The sequence below is a fragment of the Aotus nancymaae genome, unplaced genomic scaffold, assembly GCF_030222135.1.
Source record: "Aotus nancymaae isolate 86718 unplaced genomic scaffold, 86718_ANA_hifiasm-v0.15.2.pri h1tg000079l, whole genome shotgun sequence".
Classification (NCBI taxonomy): domain Eukaryota; kingdom Metazoa; phylum Chordata; class Mammalia; order Primates; family Aotidae; genus Aotus; species Aotus nancymaae.
Genome location: NW_026988494.1, coordinates 8,449,627 through 8,463,861, shown reverse-complemented (window position 1 = coordinate 8,463,861; position 14,235 = coordinate 8,449,627). Strand labels below are relative to the sequence as shown.

Sequence of the window (14,235 nt, the reverse complement as noted above, 5' to 3'; positions counted from 1 at the left end):
TCCTGACAGCATTTAATGTTAAGTAATTGTAGCCAGAGAAGAATCTTAGGAGGCTTTAATTAAAAACACAAGGAATGTTTTTTTCTCTTGTCGTCGTCTTCCTATCTGCCTCTCTTTCATCTTTTCTTTCTTCTCTTACTCATTTCCGTGTTCTCCCTTCTCCTGCCCCTCTCTTTCTCCTCTTCATCATCCCTTAACACTTAAAATGTTTTGGCTTGGCTAATCCCTATGGATGGAAACTTAGCTGAGCAGGATATTGATTACCAAATATGGTATTGCTGCTAAAGATGTTAGAGGAATGTGGCTTGTATTCTAAGCCTCTGGCCTCTGAATAAGCTGCCAAACAAATTAGGTCATTTTAACTTCTGAGCTTTTTTTTTTTTTTTTTTAATAAGGATGCTGGAACTTTGATTTGGAACATGATGTTGATGTTATTTTAGCTCAGATGGGAGGAAGGGGGTATAAAGAAGGGGGCAGGGAGTGAGGGAAACTTAGTTCAGCATGTTTTAGGACTTGAGCCACCAGCCCAGATTGTGTAAGAGGCAAGTACATTATCTGGAGCTTCAGTTGATTCTGGATCACCAGTGAAAGAGCTGAGGCACAGAATTCACATATGCAGCCTCGTTTTCTGAGGCTAGATGCTCCAGAGGACCACGACCAGGTTCCAGGATACTCTTCATGTTATCCCCAGTGGCCTGGGCCACATGACTCATGGTAATGTGAGCTCAGATTTAGGAAGTGTCTTCTTCAGAGGAAGGTTGGTCAAGAGTAGTGCCAGGGAGTATGCCCTGAAGTTGATGGCAAGTTGCTACTATGTGTATCTTAGCAGCAGATAAGTATCTAAGTGTGGTGCAAATGAGCAAGTCCTTCCACAGCATACCTGTACATGACACCCAAGGACTCTGCTTGTCTTCCAGCAAAGACCACAGTTCTGCAGGTCCATTCTTAGAAAGATTTATTCTGTTGTGATACTAGCTTTGTTAGAGTGGAAGTTGGTCCATCTCAGTGAAGTCCTTTGTGACTTCACCCCAGCCTGCTTCAGAATACAGCTTTGTTTTTTGGTTTTGTTTTTCCTTGTATACTTTTTCGGCAAAATAATATTGAGGTTTCCCAAATTTAAAAAGAAAAAAACACATACAACCAATACCAATTTAAGAAAATTTGTTTTTATGTTTCACAAAACGGGCATTGTCTTTTCGCTTTTCGGTGTTGATTAGGTATGCACAAGGGTATTCTCCCCAACCCTTTTACTATGGCCCTCAGTTCGTTTCTTCTCAGAATGAATGAGTCATGCTCATGAAGAAATTCCACCCACTCCAGGACTTCTGGATCAGGGCTCTGTGGCTTTTGTTAGACCTTTCTAAGGACCTCTTTTTCCTTCCCCTTGCTCACTTAATTTCCTCTTGATGCCGTTAACCATCCAGCCACAGGCTCTTCCTTGTATCCTTGAAGCTGAGCCAGTGAAGTTCAGAGTTGTTCATCCTGGTCTCTGGAGTAAGAGAGTCTTATTTTTGTGAATATTGCTCTTACTTTTCTTGAAGCTTATTAAGAAGAATGGTGGGGGGCAGGGGATACTTTGGAGCCCACAGTCCTTTGTGTGTACATTCAGAACACTAAATGGCAACTGTGTTCTTAGACTCATTTTCAGGACTCCAGTCCCTTTCTAGACCACACCATATAATCATGGGACCTGAGTGTGTCCCATGGGTGCACATTTAAAATGCAGTCTATTTGGGATATCTTTCTGATGTGCAGGGTCCGGAATTCATAGTATTGGATGCTTGATAATGAAGGCATTCTTGAATGGTGAAAGGGTTCCAGTTAGACTTGTCTTGCCTTAACTTGTCTTTCATAGTGTCTGTGATTTATTTTACTAAATATGATCTGTTTTAGATAAACTTTCAGGAATAGGGTCAAAGGTAACTGAAATTACTGTACATTAAAGTGTGTAACTGTGCTAGGAATTTGCTGGTTCAAATTTTAAACTGGAAAGTTTTTGTCTAAAAGTGAGGTATTGAAAATCTGTGTAACTAAATTTTTTAAGTAAACTAAATCCCACTGACTTTTGGGATTCTTTGTGTTGTCGTTTTTCATGTGACCTGTGTAAGTAGTAAGAATGACCTTTTTTACTGATAGACCAGGGTTTACTGGTGTTTATTTTGTCACCATTCTGGTTTGACTAAAGAAATGAAAACATCTTCCATTTGTTCTTTATTTCCAAAGGGCATCCGCTTTGATCCTGAAATCCCACAAACACTACGACTAGAGTTTGCTAAGGCAAACACGAAGATGGCCAAGAATAAACTTGTAGGGACTCCAAACCCCAGTACTCCTCTGCCCAACACTGTACCTCAGTTCATTGCCAGAGAGCCATGTAAGTCAATCTACTTTTCATTTAGAAATAATAATAACTAAGAACTGTTCATGTGTTGCATGTGAGGTTACACCACGGGACGTGGAGCTGGCTGAGACTTATTTTCCATTTCTGTGAAGAGGTTGCCTAGGCGATCTTGGTGTCAGAATTCCAAATACAGCAATCTTGTTTGGGATTGGCTGTCCCAAAAGATGGTTCAGCTTCAGTAGAACCGTAACTTCAGAATTGCATTTGATGTACTATAAATTTCCTTTATGAGTATGCCCCTAGTTGCCTTGGGTATAAAACCCTTCATTCCCCCATGTTTGGGCATTACAGCTGGTTCTCAGTATTTAATTTGCTAAATTAAATTTTACTAAAAGAGCAAGTCACTATTTCCATTTATTGAAGGACATCAGCTCAGTGGCTTTGGAAAAATAGGATATTAAAAATGAAAGAAGCAGATCTTATGAAGTTGGTTCCATTCAACCATAACTCTAGGGGGAAAAGTAAACACATGCAAAGAATTTATGTATTGGAACAGTCAATCTAGCAAACTGTAATACCATAAAACATTAAAGAAATTTGGGGCTTCCTGTTTTAACTTAATTGGATAAGGACACTGGCTAATTGCTTAACAAGCCTTCTACCCAGCATTAATGAGCTTATTTCGTTATATGTCCATACTACCATTTCTATCTTTCATTGAATAACTTTAAAAGATTGTCTGAAGTTTCTCTCTTAAGCTCTGTCAGTGGCAGAAGTGGGGCGTGAGACAGGCCTTAACTCTTCCTTTCATTGCAGAGCCATATGTGATTTAATACGGCAGAGTGTTCAAGGAAATCCAAGTGACTTGGATTCCAAGTTATTTGGAATATTTCTGTCCCATCTTTTTTTTTTTTCTGCTCTCTAAACCACAGAATGGTGGTCTTCTTCCTTTGATGATACATTTTAACTCTTCTTACTGAATTTGAAGGACGCAAGGATTTTTTGGCTTTCCCCATGTCGTACATGTCAGATTTAATCACATTATCTTTGGAAGTGACAGCCATTCTGTAGGTCAGTCACTCTTGAGAAACCTTCTATTATCAGTAGAAACTAACAGATAACTCTGCCAGCATGTTCTAAAATAAATATTTCTATGAAGCCAGAAAATCATAATAGAGAAAAAAATTATTTTGTTCTTCCACCTTCTTTGTTCAGGGAAACTAGAAACCTTTGCTTATTTGGGAAGGAAATCTAAACAAAAGTTACATCTTACAGTGTACTTGTAGAGCAGGAGGATATGGGACATTCTTTACATCATTCTTTATAGTATCTGGCTTAAGACTTTGTATATTGTATATATTTAATATTATAGTGAGTAAACTGATACTGAAATTGGGCTATTTGTAGAACTATAGACTCACTTGTGTGCCTCCTGTCTCTGAAATTTCTTCTTTTTTGATCAAGGTATCAAAAAAGAATATTTTTAGGATACTTGATTTAGCAAAGATAACCTAAAGCAATTCTTTGCCTCTTTAGTGAATTTGCTAGCCTCAGATCTCAGAGTTCTTTGAAAAGATTAATTCAGACAGGAAATGTAATGCTGGTGATACTTAACTTTACATTTCCATTTATCTGCTATATGCTCTTTTTATCAGGACCACAAAACTTTTTCTGAATCTCCTACAACAGCACTGTGAAATAGGTAGCCAGGAAGGTAGTAGTAGCCAAGACACGACATGCTATACAAAGCAACAGTTATGAACAAACTGGACATTCACAAGTCCCTGAAGTTACAGGACAGCATAGAAACAGAGCTTAGAACTCTGTTCTGGCAAGCTCTGCTCACCTCCCTTCCTGGCATACCAGAACAGTGCAAAAATGGCCAGATAGTTTCCATGACAAGGTAAAAACTTACCCAACTGTTCACAGCAACACAAATTTGAAGTTAAAAAAAAAAAAAAAAAATCCAAGCAGCCAGCACTGTATTCTCAAGAAAATAAAAGTTAGCGTGATTTCTCTTAATATAGCACCTTTTTACGACACAGTGTCTTGATAAGAGCAAGTTCACTATGGCTCAGGTCAACTTTATTATCCATTGCCCTTCTGTCTGGGAACTGGGGACTTGCCTGTCACATACAACTGTTGCTTTCCTGGAAGCACACTGCAAGACTAAAAACATTACATTGGGTCTACATGGACAAATCCAGTTGCATTGTACTCAGAATTGGTACTCAAGTTGGTCATTTTCACTACTTATCAGGTATAGACTATGATGGAATTGCAGAATTTGGGGTGTGGAAAAGCCCTGAAGGCTAGTCTTTGTTGTAGGCCTTAAGAGAGAGATTTTTTTTTTAAATGTTTCTTTTTGTTAATGTTTTTATATGGTAGTGACTGAAAAGCACTCGTTGCCATCACTAAAGGAAGAATGTTCTGTGTTTTGATTTTACAACAAACATTCACTTGAACTCTCAATTTCTCCATAAACATCTGAACTTAATGAACTTAAACGAGCACCCAGTGTGCTAGACTCTGGAGAAGAAGGAAATTGGTTGTTGCGGTAAAAGAGCTGTCATTCCAGGGAGTTGATGGTGGTCAAAGTTGTCTGAAAAACTTGGCCCCATATGGAGGACATAAAAGAGATTCTGCAGCTTAGTTAAGATTGCCCCCGAATCAGACTGCTGTATTTGCTGAGTATTTGCGCCAGGCATGAAGAGTGAGAAAACTAGGTGTTGCAACTTGCCTGAGTAGATAGTGGCCTGCTGTGGACAACCTTGGCTTCAGGGTAGAAGATGTCAGTGAGAATCCTGTCAGTAATTCTGCCAATTATTGACAAGCTTTGTGACCTTTAAGGAAAAAAAAAATAACTTAGTTGTGCTCCTATTCCCTCAGCTATAAAAAAGGAATAATACTGTCTGCACTTGATTGTTAGGAGAGCTACATAAAACCATATCCCAGGATTGGGCTGAGGATTAAATAGATACGGTGTATGTAAGAGTAGTAGGTAAAGGTAAAGTACAATCATAATTTGTTAATTAAAAAAAAAGGCATGGGGTTGCCTTTCCTAATAGTTACAGCAGGTATTGATCTTCCAAGGTGTCATCACAGTGTGAGTGCAGCCAACTGTCTTTGCAAGTTAGGAGAAAGGATGAGTCAAATTGACATACAATTTCAAGAAAGTATTACATCTACCTGCCTAAGTTTTTATTAATAGAATTGATCATTAATTTGAGGTTTTCTTTTTCTTCCTTGTATGTAATAAAGTTTGAAAGGACCTGAGAAATCAGGTTAAGAGATGAGGAAGAATTATAAATTACATTAAATTCTCCTAGGTGTGCATTAGATTGTACAAGAAGGTAGGATTCTATAATAAGAACTCTACTTTGGAGATGAAGAAAGAGTAAGTCACTATTTCTGATTTTTGTTTTTCTCGTCTGTAAAGTGATGATGCTGTGTGCCAGATGCTCTGCTAAGCATTTTATGTGAATTATCTCATTTGATTCTCAAAAGCACTTGTTTTCCAGTTGAAGAAACTGAGGCCTCAGAAAGTCTAATAACTTTCCTGAGGTTACACTGTCAAATAAGTGTGATGGCTGAATAGTATCCCCCAGAATTCATATGATGAAGTCTCTGTTCCTAGTACCTCAAAATGTAACCATATTTGGAGATAAGATTTTTAAAGAGATGATTAAGTTCAAGTGAGGCCCTTAGGGGTGGAGCCCTAATCCAATATGACTGCTGTCCTTATAAGAAGAAAAAGAGACACCAGGTATGTATACACACAGAGGAAGGGCCGTGTGAGGACAGAGGACAAGGCAGCCATCTGCAAGGCAAGGAGAGAGACTTAAGGAGAAACCAACCCTACGGACACCTAAATCTTGGGCTTCTGGCCTCAAGAACTGTGAGGAAATAAATAATTGTTTAAGCCCTCACTCTGGTATTTCACTATGGCAGCCCTAGCAATACAATACATCGAGTGATAGAGCAGAGACGTAAATTCTAGGCTACTTATTTTGTCATTTACTAGCTTTGTAAGTTTGGTTTAGTCACCTATAACCTGTCTGTGTCTCAGTTTTCTCAGCTACACAACAGCAGTAATAAGGGCCACAGAGTCAGTCCAGAGTGACTGTTAGTGTGTATGTGTAAAAATATGTACATTCATGTGCCTTTCGTCCCTCATAATTATGAGACCTATAGTTTTTCTGTGTTTTCTGTACTCAGCATCTAACATCTAGAAATACATAATGAAGTTTTTTTTGGTAACATACCGTAGTTTTACTTATTTATTTTTATTTATTTATTTATTTTTGAGACACAGTCTCATTCTTATTGCCCAGTCTAGAGTACAATGGTGCCATCTTAGCTCACCACAACCTCCACCTCCCGGGTTCAAGCAATTCTCTTGCCTCAGCCTCCCAAGTGGCTGCGATTATAGGCAGTGCCACCATGCCCAGCTAATTTTGTATTTTTAGTAGAGATGGGGTTTCTCCATGTTGGTCAGGCTGGTCTCGAACTCCCTTATTATAATAGTGCCCTTAAAGGTGGAGGCATTCAACACTTAATAGAGCCTTTACTCAGTTTAGGCAGAGCCTGTCCTTTCAATTCAGTTTTTATGAAGCAAGTATCAAAAGGCTTCAGAACTCTGGAGTAATGAAGATGCCTATACTCCAGCCCCAAGGAGTCTGGTTCTGTAGGTCTGAGCTGGGACTTAGGCTCTGTATTTTTTAAAAATAATAATTGTTCTTACTATTTTCATCCACTCTAGGCTTTTAAAAGCTCTTTGGGTAGTTTTGATGCACAATTAAGTTTAAGATAAATCAAGGAATTTTTAAAGTTAAATTTGTCTTCCTACTCTAATATTCTTCTCCCTTAACCCTGCACCTTTCTTCCCTCCTCCCTTCCCTCTCTCAAACAAAAGCTTGCTCTGTTGGATTGGTATTCTTAAATACCTGATGAGCACATAACCTTTTGGTGAATAATCAGATTACTTCCTTGTTCACCTGCCATGTCCCTGGAATTTCCCATTTATCCAATACCAACCTAGGCTAACTAACTAGAGGTGAGTTCTCTGTCTCATGTCTGAAGAGACCCTGTGAAGGTTCAGAGAGCCTATAGAGTATCTCACAGATAAAACATTCAGTAAATACAAAATCTCTTAACATTCACCTCTGTGGGGTGAGGTCATCTAGTGCTTTTTCTGAAGCTCGCTATGTCCATGGAACAGAGGCCTAGTACCTGCATTTCCAAGGCAGCAGTGCATGGTGTGCACAGTTACAAAGACTGCAGATGTCTGTCAGTTTCACACCTGCTCTCTCTTCCAGCGGCATTGTTTATGAAGACTGACTGGGCATGAGGAATACCTAATCAATCTGGGCAGAAGGAACAGGACACAAGGGAATGACTAAAAATTCCAGGTGTTATGAGGGCAAAACTTTCTATTTCATTTTTCTCTGGTAACCAAAATCCTACATGCTTCTCAGAAGAAAAAACGTTTTCAGACAATCCTGCAAAAAATAAAAGTCATTAAATTCTAGCACCCAGAGACAATCACCATTAACACTTGGGTGCTTATCCTTACATACCTTTTAATATGCACATAATAAAATGTATCTCTTACTGAATTTTGAATTTTGAAATAATTTAAGTTACCCCTTTATCTTTAGGACAGCGTTTTGCTGCCAGTGAGATTATGTGGCTCAGTAGAGCCAGAAATAATATCTGGGTTCTCACGAAACATCACCTCAGTCTCTGCTGCCATTGCTGTAGAGCACTCTGTATTCATGTGGCACAGATAGGCTTGCTAGAATCAGAGCAAGAGGAATAGTAGCAGATAGATGTCTCTCTTAATTGTCTGATGTCTCAAGCCAAACCAGCTCTTGAGCTGCTTGAATTCTGGCATTTGATTGAATGATTCATAGGCTTTAATTTAATGGATGGGAAGAAAGGAAACATTTATTAAGCATCTACTCTTAAGAACTGTATATAAAATATCTATTTTATAACTAAGGAGACTGAAACTCTGAGAGTTCGAGTAACTTTCCCAAAGTCACATAGTTCATTTTAAGGCCTAAAACGCATTGCTAGTCTCACATCACCACATTGCCTTTTTTTTTTTTTTTTTAGTTACATTTTTATTATTTATATCCAAACCCACTCCCCCTCCTGCCCTTCAATATTGCCTACCTTATGGTCCATTGATTGATTGGCCAGGTTTGACTCTGTCACCCAGGCAGGAGTGCAGTGGCACAATCATGGCTCCCTGCAGCCTTGACCTCCTCAAGTGATCCTTGCACGTCAGCCTCCCAAATAGGTGGGACTACAGGTGCATGCCATCACATCCAGCAAAATCTTTATTTTTTGTAGAGATAGGGTTTCACCACATTGCCCAGGCTGGTCTCTTAACTCCTGGGCTCGAGCAGTCCGCCTCCGTTGGCCTCTCAAAGTTCTGGGATTACAGGTATGAACCATAGCTCACTTCTTTTCAAAGTAGTCCATGGATGCTTGGCAGCTATAGTTCTTTCTAAGATATTCCTTAGATGATGCTTTATACTCACTCAGACCTTTGAAAATGCACTTACTAAAGACACTGGAGGCCTACATCATATTATAAAGTCAGGATTTCAGGCTGGTCAACTACATATTGAATAAATCAAAGTTGGGCGCAGTGGCTCATACCTGTAATCCCAGCACTTTGGGGGAGGCCAAGGTGGGTGGTTCACTTGAAATCAGAAGTTTGTGACCACCCTGGCCAACATCGTGAAACCCTGTCTCTACTGAAAATACAAAAATTAGAATGGCATGGCCGAGGGAGGTGGCTCATCCCTATAATCCCACCACTTTGAGAGGCCGAGGTAGGTGGATCACTTGAGGTCAGAAGTTAGAGACCACCCTGGCCAACATGGTGAAACCCCGTTTCTATTAAAAATACAAAAATTAGCCAGGTGTGATGGCGCTTGCCTGTAATCCCAGCTACTCTGGAGGCTGAGGCAGGAGAATCCCTTGAACCTGGGAGGCAGAGGTTGCATTGAGCCAAGATCACGCCACTGCACTCCAGGCTGGGTGACAGAGTGAGACTCTGTCTCTAAATTAAATTAAATTAAATTAAAATAGAAAAAAATGAAGCTTCAGGCTGGGCACATTGGATCATGCCTGTAATCCTAGCACTTTGGGAGGCCGAGGCAGGTGGATTTCCTGAGCTCAGGAGTTCAAGACCAGCCTAGGCAACATGGCAAAACCTGTCTCTTTAAAAAAAAAAAAAAAAAGCCAGGCATGGTGGTGTGGGCCTGTAATCCCAGCTGCTTGGGAGGCTGAGGAACAAGAATTGCATGAACCCTAGAGGCAGAGGTTGCAGAGAGCCGAGATCACACCATTGCACTCCAGCCTGGACAACACAGTGAGACTTTGTCTTAAAGAAAAAAACAAGAAGGGGGGAATTAAGCTTCAGTATCATTCAGTAGCATCAAATTTGATGGCTAAGGTACATTAACTGTAAAATGTTTCCTAAAGTTAAACCACCAGATGGTTTATATTTAGTTTTGGTGTACTTTGTTATCTCTGGGAAAAACAAAATTAACATAGAAATGTGAGAATTGTCTTACATGATATTAGGTTGGTTATTCAGGGAGATAAAATTTTCAGTTCATTTTAAGAGAACATGCCTCAAGTTAGTCAGTCTCTCTCTCTCTTTCTCTGTTTTTGGAGATTGGGCTTGCTGTGTTGTCCATACTGGCTTGAAAGTCCTGGGTTCAAGCAGTCCTCCTACCTCAGCCTCCAGAGTAGCTGGGACTACAAGCACATACCACTTTGCCTGGCGTTCTTCATATATTTCCTTTTTTTATTTTTTATTTTTGTTTATTTATTTGTGTGTATGTGGTTTATTTTGTTTTTTGTTTTATGCATATATTTTTATGCTTTTATACATACTGTATAAACATACAGCATATGGCAGGTTTTTTGGTTTGGTTTACTTTTGATAAAACAGGTGGCCATCCTACACTTAAACATTTCTCACCTCACGAACACCTTTCCATCCAGGACTGTACATCCAGAGCACTGTTTGTTGTTGTTAATGTTTGGATGTTTTTGTTTTGTTTTGTTTTTGAGGTGAAGTCTTGTTCTTTGACCCAGGCTGGAGTATAATCATAGCCCATCACTTCAGCCTCGAACTCCTGGGCTGAAGCCCAAATGATCCTCCTCCCTCAGCCTCCTGGTTAGTTTAAAAAAAATTATAGAGACAGGATCTCACTATGTCTCCAACTTCTGGGCCTTCTCCTCGCTAGGCCTCCCAAAGTGCTGGAATTACAGGCAAGAACCACTGTACCTGGCCACTGACCATACTATACTTAACACAAATTCTCACTTCATGAACACCTTTCTATCCAGGTAGATTTAATCAAGACTGTCTCCTTAAGCTCTAGGAAACTGTTGAGGAGACAGGCATAAGAGCAGAACTCCGTACAACTCTTCCATGTAGAGGGAGTTGTTTAGTATAGCGGTGGTAATTTAGAAGGGGAAGGGACCTGCCCTGAAGTTTCTTCCTGATCTCACCTGGAATGCCACTGGGTGGGCACATTTGGAGGTATATTTAGAAAGGTGGCCCTCCCACCCACCCAGAGATTTTGGGAAGAGGTGGTGGTGAGGGTACATATCATTGTTTCACCCTTTTCTCTTACTTCAAGTCTCTACTGGTGAGGGTTTTGTTGGATAGGAGCCTCAGTGTGAAGAAAGGTTCTGGGGAGAAAGTAATACAGGATCTTGGGGCAGTCAGAGCCATCAGGGGATGTTAAAAGAAAGAGGCCAGGAGGTGGGACACAGAGGAGAAAGACAACAGATTATGGCAGCCAGGGTTGCAGGGGTGCGCTTACTTGACTCATGTGCCCATGCCCTTTAAGGCAGCTCTGCAGTGGGGACTCCGTCCTAGGGATTCTCTCCTTGATGTGGACCAGTTTGAAGCTACTATAAGCGGTGTTCACAGAAACATGGAGATGATTTCCATTTGTATTTAGACTTTGTAACTCTGAACACTCTTAGCACCCCAGGCATCTGTGGGCCAGATTGTCCCTTCAGATAAGAGAGACTCTTCTCAACAGTCTGGATGCATATTTGGCATTGTGGATAGGTGTCAGAGTACCAGGGGCTGGGCACAGTGGCTCACATCTGTAATCCCAGCACTTTGGGAGGCTGAGGCCTGCGGACCACCTGAGGCCAGGAGTTTAAGACCAGCCTGGCCAACATGGTGAAACTCTGTCTCTACAAAAATACGAAAATTAGCCAGGCATGATGGTGGGTGCCTGTAATCCGAGCTACTTGGGAGGCTGAGGTGGGAGAATTGCTTGAACCCGGGAGGCAGAGGCGGCAGTGAGCCGAGATTGCGCCATTGTACTCTGGCCTGGGTGATGGAGAGACGCTCCATCTCAAAAACAAAAAAAGTACCAGGTGCCATGCCCTTGGATATTCTAAGAAACAAAAATATGATTCAAAACCACAGAAGAGGAGGACAGCAAAATACTCTTATACACCAGAGATCTAATGTTCATTTCTACCTGTATCCCACCCTGGCAAATACAAGAATAAAGCAAAACCCTGTTTTCTAAGAAGGATCAAACATCTGATCTGATCAACACCTCTCTCCTTGGTATTGCTTAGCTTGGATAATTTTAATTTTTAATAATTTAATGTTAGGCAATGGATTTGGTAGGAATATTTCAAATATAGATATATCTTGTTTTATGTAGGAGATAGTAATTGCAGCACATTGTAGATTAGCTGATTCAATTAATGTACATTATGATTTAATGGATAGTCTATCTTTGATTCTGAAGGCTATTAACATTTGCCTTGAATTTCTTTATCTTTTTTTTTTTTTTTTTTTTGTTAGACAGGGTCTTGCTCTTTTGCCCAGCTGGAGTGCAGTGGTGCAATCTCGGCTCACTGCAGCCTTCGCCTCCCGGGTTCAAGCGATTCTCCTGCCTCAGCCTCTCAAGGAGCTATGTACGGGGGCAAGCCACCACACCTGGCTGATTTTTACAGTTTTAGTAGAGACAGCCTTTTACCATGTTAGCCAGGCTGATTTTGAACTCTTGACCTCAGACGATCCACCCACCTCAGCCTCCCAAAATGCTGGGATTACAGGCCTGAGCCACAGCACCCAGCTGAATTTCTGTTTATCAAATCATTGAGCAGCTATAAACAAATAACAAGGGGTCAGGGACTCAGACCTCCTTGGATATCACTGAATTCTACTGTAATGCAAATAACTGTCACAACTTTTGTTTTATAAACTAAAATTATTCATTATCTTGAGATGAAAGAGTAAAGGGAGTTGATTTAGTGGGACAGTCCCGAAAAAACAGGTAGCATAAACTTAATTATTTGAAGACCATGTGCACACGTCACTTGCTCATTGTAAAGGAAGGTGTTTCTTACCTTGTTGACGCAGGCTTTCTTTTACTTCCCTTCTGTAATCCTCAAATAAAGAGCTGTCTTTTCTTCTACAGTATGGCAGTTCTTAAAAGCATGGTCCACATACCCCTTGACTGGTCTCTGAGATTCTTTGAGGGAGTACATGAGGCCTGTATTATTTTCACAGGAATTTGCCTTTCTTATGTGTAGTAGTGGACAGCACTACTGGCACCTTAATACATAAAAGACAGTGGCACCGAAATACATGAGTAATCATTTACCAATGTGAGCATTTGTTAAAAGTGTGCAGCAGTAAAGTATGCATCCTCACTCCCACACACTTTGTTTAAAAAAAAAGCCAGTTTTACCTAAAAATGTTTTTGATAAACAGGTAAAAATTATTTATTTTTTTTAATGTCAACTCTTCAGTACAAATCATTTTATGATTAAGTGTGACAGAATGGGGAGTGCACATAAAGTTCTTCTGTAGTTGTTTAAGGTGTAGGGTAAATGGCTGCTTTCTTCAATCCATTTTTACTTGACACTCATAAACTGTGGTTATTCAGGCTCGAATTTTGGCTTTTTCTTTTTTTGTGTGAGATGCAGTCTCACTCTGTTGCCCAGGCTGGAGTGCAGTGGTGTGATCTCGGCTTACTGCAACCTCCACCTCCTGGGTTCCAGCAGTTCTCCTGCCTCAGCCTCCTGAGTAGCTGGGACTACAGGTGTGTGCCATCACACTCAGCTAATTGTTTTTGTATTTTTAATAGAGATGGAGTTTCACCATGTTAACCAGGATGATCATGATCTCCTGACCTTTTGAGCCACCACACTCGGCCGACTTTTTCCTGAAAAATTGCGATGTGCCTGTCACTTCAAGGAAAACGACAGTTATTGTTCCAAATAATAAAATTTTAACTTTAAGGCAAAAATTCGAATTTTTGAAAACTTTAATGTAAAGCTTCCCAGCATATTAGTGGCGATGTTAATGAAGTTTCTTTCTTTTTTTTTTTAAATTGAGATGGAGTCTCGCTCTGTCACCCAGGGTAGAGTGCAGTGGCTTGATCTCGGCTCACTGCAATCTCCATCTTATTGTTCTCAGTAGCTGATACTATAGACACAAACCACCATGCCTGGCAATTTTTTTTTTTTTTTTTTTAGTAGAAGTAGAGTTTCACCATGTTGGCCACGCTGATCACGAACCCTGACCTCAAATGATCTGCCCACCTTAGCCTCCCAAAGTGCTGGGATTACAGGTATGAGCCACCACTCCCAGCTATATTAATGAATTTTTAAATTGCACCATGAAATGGGTCAAGATTTGGAAGATCCACATAACTCATTAAACCATTATCTTCTAAATGATGCATGGGTTAAGATCTGTATAAAATGGGACAATGGATTTTTAAAAATTTTTTTTAGTTTTTACATTTTATTAACAGACTGTGTCTCACTCTGTTGCCCAGTGGCTTGATCATAGCCTCAAACTCCTCCTGGGC

At 40.2% G+C, this 14,235-nt stretch overlaps 1 protein-coding gene across 8 annotated transcripts in view; it reads left to right on the top strand.

Annotated features, from left to right (window-relative positions):
* Positions 1-14,235, top strand: part of RBPMS (RNA binding protein, mRNA processing factor) — a 181,039-nt gene that overhangs the window by 116,570 nt on the left and 50,234 nt on the right. For all 8 annotated transcript variants that reach the window (XR_010339620.1, XM_012468775.3, XM_012468776.3 and 5 more), the window contains exon 5: positions 2,224-2,374. Coding sequence is in view for 7 of the 8 variants with exons in the window: in XM_012468775.3 (XP_012324198.1) it covers positions 2,224-2,374 (151 nt within the window). In the remaining variant the exon portion in view is untranslated. The remainder of the gene's footprint in view (positions 1-2,223; positions 2,375-14,235) is intronic.